General features: G+C 32.2%; 1 protein-coding gene across 50 annotated transcripts in view; it reads left to right on the plus strand.

Moving 5' to 3' along the window:
* Positions 1-8,733, plus strand: part of Clasp2 (cytoplasmic linker associated protein 2) — a 191,423-nt gene that overhangs the window by 83,327 nt on the left and 99,363 nt on the right. For all 50 annotated transcript variants that reach the window (XM_048794715.1, XM_048794730.1, XM_048794720.1 and 47 more), the window contains 2 exons: positions 2,787-2,932; positions 5,321-5,456. In XM_048794715.1, coding sequence (XP_048650672.1) covers positions 2,787-2,932; positions 5,321-5,456 — 282 coding nt within the window. The remainder of the gene's footprint in view (positions 1-2,786; positions 2,933-5,320; positions 5,457-8,733) is intronic.

Raw genomic sequence — 8,733 nt, forward strand, 5'->3', positions numbered from 1 at the left:
GATCGAACCCAGTGTTTCACATGTGCTAGGCAAGCATTCTACCACTGAGTCACAACCCCAGCTCCTAGGATCACTTTTTTATTCAGTATTTTGTTGACCAGATGGTGCCTGCCTGGCCCTTCAGGTAGCCTTTCCCCTTGTGCAGTTTATTGACTAACCAGGAAAGTATGCTGAAGGAGGCTGTTGGTTCATAGAAGTTACATAGTTGCTTTTGAGTACCATCCTTGAATCATATAAGATTGGCCATTAGAGCAGTTCACTTTTCTTGCATGCTCAGTATTTTTAAAGTATTGACAAAATATCACAATAGCATATCCATTTATCTGACTTTTTTCTTCCTTTAATCATGACTGTGATAAATATTTCTCACTATTTTTTCAAAAGGTTGGATATCCTTGAGTTAAGAATAATTTATTTACCCTTAGAGTTCCTTGAGGACAATATATGCTAAAGTTTTAAATAATTTTTGCATTGACAACAGACTATATATTTTACTTTAAGTTATGTGAATTTGTCAAGTTTATATGAACAAATTACACATAATGAGTAGCTCAGAGTCCTCAGAAGACAGAGAAGCTGTTCCATTTGAAGACTTCTGTTCTCAGAGCTCTGAATCTATAAATGGTCATGAAAATCTACATTTCTTGATGAATTAAATTAAAGTGGGGATTTTTGACAAATAATGACTTTTATGACACCTTGAACACAAGATGTTTTTTCATCACTTTTGTTAGCAAGTCTGAATATTTTAAATGTTTGAGAGAAAATGTTGCTCCCAATTTGTTAAATATGGTTCAAATTCTTTCTTCAGTTCCAAGTCAAATACAAAAAGATCTTTTTTGTAGGTAATCTGAAGAGGAACATGACATTAAATATTGTTAGCATAAAACATAAATTTTGTGCTTGAGAGTTTTTTGTTTTACTTTGTAAGTACCCACTTAGAAATAACAGACTTTTAGTTACTTTTTAAAAAAATATTAAGATTTTCTGTATATTATTTCAACCTATATGACAAAATAATTGGTCCTGCCTTTTATGAAAACAAATGAGATCATACAAAATACATTACTTAATAATTTGCTTTCCTTCCATGAACAAAGTATCCACATTCATTCTGACTGGTTTAGAAGTCAGGCATGTAATAGCTGTTCAGCTATTTATTGAATGCAGATCATTGTGTACATCTGTTCCTTAGTTTAATATATGTACATGTAATTTATTAAATCATTTCCCATTTGATAGCTCTTTAGTTTGTTTAAATTTTCTTTCATTTTAACAATGTTGCGATAAATGTCCTTGCACATATTAGCAACAATAGTGTTTTATAGGTTAGATTTTAATGTGGGTTTTTGGATAAAGAATAAATGTAATTTTATTTTAATAGATGCTACCAAAAATATTTTGAATAAAAGTTTTAGTCATTCATAATCTTACTTGAATTTTTTGAGAGTGTTTGTCTACTTTCTGATACTGGATGCTATCAAGTTTTTAAAATTCTTGCCCCTGAAAAAGGAAAATAATGTGTCTTTTAATTGGATTTGCCTACTACTAGTAGTAAGGTTGAACACATATTCCTATATTTACCCAACGTAATTTTGGATTGCCTTTATCTTACTATTATTTGTCATGTATCCTTTCATGTTGCAGGTATTTTTTTCCTAACATATTGTGATTTTTTAAAACCCTTTTTTTAGTTAACCTTGTTTAGATGACTTCTGGAAATTTTGTTCTGTTTATAAAAATTTTTTCTTTGTTGTATTCTCCAAGTTTATATAAACTATTATTTCAATTTTTAAAAGTATCCATAGCTATGGTTTTATATTTACATCTTTAGTCCATGTTATTTTTTCCATTTTATTTCATTTTAAAGTTATATTTTAAAATTTAAAAAGCATCTGAGTTAAATGTAAGATTGTGTATAATAGTAGTCATAATTTAGCTTCTGAATATTTGTGAGCATTGCGTGCACTTGTGTCTATTTCTCTCCATTGATTTGTGTATTATTTATGTCTAGTGTTCATGTAGAAAACATTTTACAATCATATGCTAAAATTTAAAGCTAAAGTTATGTAAATAGCAAGAGCCATTTGCTTTTGCTTACAAAGCTTGATAATGTTAACATGTGGACATGATGATGACTGATGGTTAGTCATTTTGATTTTGTACTTTTGCTTATTGATGAAGAGTTTTCAAACTTGACCCTTTTATAAATAGGCTTCGTTAGTAGAGAGTGCTAATGATTATACAACATTGGGAATGTTCTTAATGCTACCGAATCATGTACTTTAAAATGATTAATATTATTTCAATTTTTACTGTAATAAAAAAAGACTGCCTTAAAACTTTAAAGTTCATATATATATATATATATATATATATATATATATATATGAACTTTCATATATATATATATCTACTAGACATATGACTAAATCTATCACATTGTTTTCCAGAAAGCTTTTTATCTGTTTGTATGTTTATTTACAAAATGACATTTAAGGGCTGGGGATATTAGTCAGGGGTAGAGTACTTGTCTAGCATGCTTAATGCCTTGGGTTCCATTCCTAGTCACAGAAAGAGAGAGAAAGGACATTTAATTCATCTAAAATAGAGTTTGTATTTTATATAAAATATAGTGTGAATATGGTTATGTAAATACAATGAAACGTGTGCCTCATTTTTTAAACAATTGTTTGAATATTGTAATTTAGGTAACAAATGTTCCTTTTTATTTTCTTTAGCACTGCCACCTTTAATACTGGTAACAAAAATTCTCTTTATTTTAGCTTAAGAAAATTCGATCACTCCTTGTTGCTGGAGCTGCACAGTATGATTGCTTTTTCCAACATTTACGCTTGTTGGATGGAGCTCTTAAACTATCAGCTAAGGATCTTAGATCCCAGGTTGTTAGAGAAGCTTGCATTACTGTAGCGTAAGTATCTTCCTTTTGTGATATTATTTTTTAGTGAATAGATTTAGTCCTTATTGATTCCGTACTAAGTAACAGAATAACTCAAAAAAGTATGTATGATTCAAAATCATCTTTATTATATATTGGATTCAATTTATGTGATTCTAAAAAAATAACTTTATACCAACATTAAAATGTGTTTATAGAATGAATTGGACACAACTGTCCTATGTTCATATATGAATACACAACCAGTGAAACTCCACATCATGTACAACCACAAGAGTAAGATCCTAGGGGTTGGGGCTGTGGCTCAGTAGCAGAGTGCTTGCCTAGTACATGTGAGGCACTGGGTTCGATCCTCAGCACCACATATAAATAAATAAAATAAAGGTATTGTGTCCATGTACAACTAAAAAAAATTTTTTTAAAAAAAGAATAGAATCCTAGTTAGAATAAGTTATAATCCATGTATGTATAATGTGTGAAGATATACTCTGTTTGTCATGTATATCTAAAAAGAACAAATAAAAATTAAAAAAAATTTTTAAATGTGTTTATATATTATCTAAAGCCTACTGGTTGATTTTTGGATCAATGCTACTAGTAGAAGAAAATTAATTGGTCTGGAAACAAACTATGTTCACTTTTCTCATTACTAATATATTAAGTACTCTGTCTCTGATATTTTAGAAAATTGTCCTGTAATTGTAACATACACCATTAACTTATCCAAATCTATGTTTTCTATGATCTTTCACAATACAATAAGGATGGTGGAACACACAAATCTCATTTATTACTACTCAAGACCTAGGTACTGTTGTTGAGTATGTTGTTTGAGCATTCCTCTGAAGATGGGAAACACAAAGGTGCCTGTTAACAATATTTCTAATTATCAGTGTGTCTGATGTTCTAAATTAAAGCTGAAAAGTGGGAAAGGGATAAAATTATGATGATTATGAGAAAGTAAAACTACCATAATTAATTGATGACATAATTACCCATGTGGAAAACCACAAGGGAATCATCAGATGATTTATCATAATTAAGGGACTTTAGCAAGGTGCTAGATACAAGTTAGTATACTGATATACTAAAATGATCAAATATCTCTAGCAAAACAAAACAGGAAAAAATCCATAGGATATAAACTTGGAAACTATACTTAAAACAAAACTAGAAGACTGGACAAAATATGTAAAATAACTGTTATCAGATAACACAAAGATGAGAGTTGACCTGGGGTTCCTGAAAGGTACAAATTGAGCAGTTTGATGAGAGCACTTTTGACCCAGAAGCACTTTATAGACCATAGGAAGGCAAGGGGAGCCTAACAACTTTCATTGAGTTGAGGAAAGAGTTTCCTTGAGTTTCAGGAGACTAGGGTGGCCAAAATTTATGTGTAGAAGAATACTGGAGAAAAGAGAGACAAAGAAAAAAGATCGTAGAAATCTATATAATCCCAAATCTAGCTGAATACCAGTCTCTATGTATAAAAGACGTAACTTTCTGAGGAGAGAAAGAAATCCTGTCTGGGAGATGAAAGGTAAACAACAATTCCCAGAGCTCATATGGGGCTGGGAAAGATTCCAGATCTGACCATTCAGAATGGAGAAACATTATCAAATGCCCAGGGCACTTAGTATAGACTCTGGAAAGACCATCATATAGGAAGATTACTATACCAGCTCCGAAATAGAAGGCTATCCTAGACCCTACCTAATCAAACTGATTACCAAGTATTTTACCTGCCTACTGAAGCAGAACTCAAACTCTAAAAGAAGACAACATCCAGACACTGGCAGAAACCCTCTACTTTTTTTAATAACTTTATTTTATTTGTTCTTTCTTTTATGTGGTGCTGAGGATTGAACCCAAGGCCTCAACGTGCTAGGCAAGCTCTCTACCACTGAGCCACAATCCCCGAAACCCTCTGCTTTTTATTTGAAATTCATTTTTGCCTGTGAGTTGAGACACTGGAAAATAAATTTTATTACTGAAAAGGTCTGAGTCTGAGTTCCTTTTTGAATCACAAACTCGAAGTTTTGGAGCTATCCTCTGTCTCAACTATGTATTTTGAACAAGAAAATGTATTGAAATTGATCAATACAACAACATTGTCAGACAAAAAAAAAATGTGGTGTCATTAATAGAAATGCAGAATGTCTTGAGGGACACTGATTTGATTAGGATTTTGAACTCATTTGTTAAATATGTTAACATTTAGTTTGTCATTAGGCATCAAAATGAAAATGTCTAACAAAGATGAAAAGTCAGGGCTATCAAAGCTGGTTGTTTTACTTGATGTTTACTTCAAGTTAATTCAGTAAAAGAATTTTAAAATTATATGGTCCTATCTTTCCTTAATATTAAGCTACTAAAATAATTTTTTTTTTTGCCTTTTAGCCATCTTTCAACAGTTTTGGGCAACAAGTTTGATCATGGGGCTGAAGCCATTGTACCTACCCTTTTTAATCTTGTCCCCAATAGCGCAAAAGTCATGGCAACTTCTGGATGTGCAGCAATCAGATTCATCATTCGGGTAAGTTCCATCTCCCTCCTTGTCCCAGAGTTCAGTATACTTAAATGAGTAATTAGAGTCTTTTTTTTTTTTTTAACCCCAAAGGAGGAAAATCAGTTTTGAATTATTTCTGATAGTAAAAACAATACGTTATCGTTATAGTCAATAGAAAGCATGTAAGTAATACAGAAGATTGTAAAGTAAGCATGCCTAAATGTGGATATATGAATATAATGCTATATATGCTTGTACATATTTGTGCATGTATGTGTGTAAAATCACAAATGTTACAGGCAGCAAATTCTTCATATTTTCATCATGCATATCTTGAGATGCCCAAAGAAACAGAGTTAAAAAAAATAAATCTTGGGCTTGGATTGCTCGGTGGTAGAGTGCTTGCCTAGCATATGTGAGTCTGAGTCCAAACCTCAGCACCACGTAAAAATAAATAAATAAAATATTTGTCTTCAATTAAATATGTATGTGTGGTGTTTGTGTGTGTGTATGAAGAGAGAAATAAAATAAATAAATCTCTCCCCTTGAATTCTACTGTTGTATAACCGAACACTAGCCGTTTAATGTGTGTACTTTACCAAACTTATATTCTATACCAATACAAACGTATTTTTCCACACACAAAAAAATGAAAATTACATATACATATAGGGTATGTGCATATTTTCTCTTATTTACATCAGTTTCTCCCGTAACCATTTAATTACACTCAACAAATACAGTTTCATTTTTAACAATTGGAAATTAACTGTAGATTTTTTTACTGCTTCTATTCTTTTTTTTTTTGAAATATTTATTTTTTTGCAGTTGTACACAATAACTTTTGTTTATTTATTTATTTATTTTTATGTGGTGCTGAGGATCAAACCCAGGACCTTGCATATGCGAGGCGAGCGCTCTACCGCTGAGCCATAACCCCAGCCTCAGTTGCTTCTATTCTTGACCAGTGTTTATTGATAAACTCTTACTTTTCATTTTTAATTGCTTCTGGATCATGCTTGTTTGGCTTTAGTGTTTTCTCAGTTCTCACATATATTGTTATATTTGCATATTTAAAAATGACTTTATTTTTTAAATATATTTTAGTTGTCAATGAACTTTATTTTATTATATGCAGTGCTGAAAATCAAACCCAGTGCTTCACACATGCTAGGCAAGTGCTTTACCACTGAGCCACAACCCCAGCCCTAAAAATGACTTTATTATTTTCCCTTTACACAGTACTGCAAATTTGACTATTGAACTTTAAGGTTTACTTTTCTCATCTCTCAGAATTATTTTCGAAATTTCTTTTCTTTATTGTTGTCTCTAAAAAGTGAGATATTATTTGTTTCTGTTGGTTTTTGGCAGTATAGGGATTGAATCCAGGGTGCTCTACCACTGAGCTACTTCCTAATCCATTGTTTTTTTTAAGATGGCATCTAACTTGTGGTCCTCCTGCCTCAGCTTCATGGGTGCCTATGATTACAAGCGTGAGCCACCATGCCTGGCTATTTGATTCTTTTATAGCAAAACAACAATAAGAAAACAGCATTTAGGAAGCCTTATGCAATATTTTTTTTAATGTGAGTTTCTCCACAATCGGTCTGATTAATTGTCGTTCAGTAGTACTTATCTTATATAGTGTTACCTCTGACTGAAATGAATTTTCCTTGAATTTGTATTAATTTTCATAGATCATTTCTTTACTTGGGTTTTCTTATTTGCCCAGGGTTTTCCTTCTTCTTCTTATACAAATTCTGAAATCCCCAATATCATTTATCATTTCTTGAATAATTTTTATCTCTTTGTCTAACAGTTATGAGTGTTCTCAGGAAAAATTATTTAAATTCTTTTTGGCACTACCCATTTTGCCATTATCAGGCTTTATACTTTGCTTTCAATGCTCATTTTACTTAAAAATTTCTCATGTAATTAATAATCTATTATCTTTACAAAAATATAAATCAAGTGGTTTTTTAAAAAAATGTTATCTTCTGTTCTCTGTGCTTCATTTTTTTTCTCAGAGAACTCCATCATTAGATTATTCTTCATGCTTTGTAATTCTTTTAATTTTAAGAGACTTTTTTTTTCACTTGTCAGCTTGTATTAGTAAAGCCAAGTGTAAGTTATTCTGACTTGGTATTTTGTCAAATACTTCATCTGTATTATGAAGGTCACTTTTCATTTTCCTTTTGTGCAGTTCCCCCTAAAGATGGCGTCACAATACTTAGGCTAATCTCTCAACATCTTCACCACTATAATGGGTATGGGTATCTAGCAGTCAGGATTTGGGGGGGTTATGAAAGAAAGAGGAGAGTGGTGGTAGGGGAGACCTCCTATATAGTGTGATAAGGGTAGAGAGTCTTCATGGGATGTATCCTTTGTAATAACGTTCAGGGAATGGATTCTTCTGGATGCTATAGGGAGCGTGTCCACAAGGTGTTTTCATGATGAATGTTAACAGGTGAATAACAGTTTAGCATATTCTCTGGCATTAATATAATCTTGTACAGGTTTAGATCTATAGATATTTCCTTCTTCAGTGCTAAAACTTTTTTTTCCTTTTATTTTGCTTCAGTTAGCTGTTATAGACACTTACGTGCCATGCTTATTTTCCTTTAATGAAAGACTTGTTTCTCCAATGCTGGCAGCCTCCATCTTTCAGCCTCCTCAAGGATTGCTTCAGCTTCAGAGAGCTGCCTTTCCTGATATCTTGCCTCTTTTTTCTTTTCTTTTTTTTTAATATTTATTTTTTTAGTTGTAGTTGGACACAGTACCTTTATTTTATTTATTTTTGTGTGGTGCTGAGGATTGAACCAAGGGCTTTGCATGTGCTAGGCAAGTGCTCTACCACTGAGCCACAACCCCAGCCCATCTTGCCTTTTTCTATTATGACTTTCATTCAGTAAATGGATGATGTGGAATTGTAAAGGCTTAACTTTCTTTTACCAATTTAAGACTATTTGAAGGACTATCATAGCTGCAGAACTCCCTGATGACTTTGAACAAAGATATCCTGGGTCTTATCACAGTTCAATTTGGAGGGGGAGGATTAGTACTGGTGATGAGACCCAGGGTGCTCTACCATTGAGCAACACCCCTTTACCCATTTTTGTTTCCTTCTCTCTTGCACCTATATTGACAATAATTGAAGATTTTATTTAATAGATTCAAAATATCTTTCATGTGTGGAAATGACACTTGATTTTGATTTGCATTTCTCTGACAGCTAGAGATGATGAGCATTTTTTCATGTACTTGTTGATTGACTGTATGTCCTCCTCTGAGAAGTGTCTGTTCA

This window comes from Marmota marmota, unplaced genomic scaffold, assembly GCF_001458135.2.
Source record: "Marmota marmota marmota unplaced genomic scaffold, marMar, whole genome shotgun sequence".
Taxonomy (NCBI): domain Eukaryota; kingdom Metazoa; phylum Chordata; class Mammalia; order Rodentia; family Sciuridae; genus Marmota; species Marmota marmota.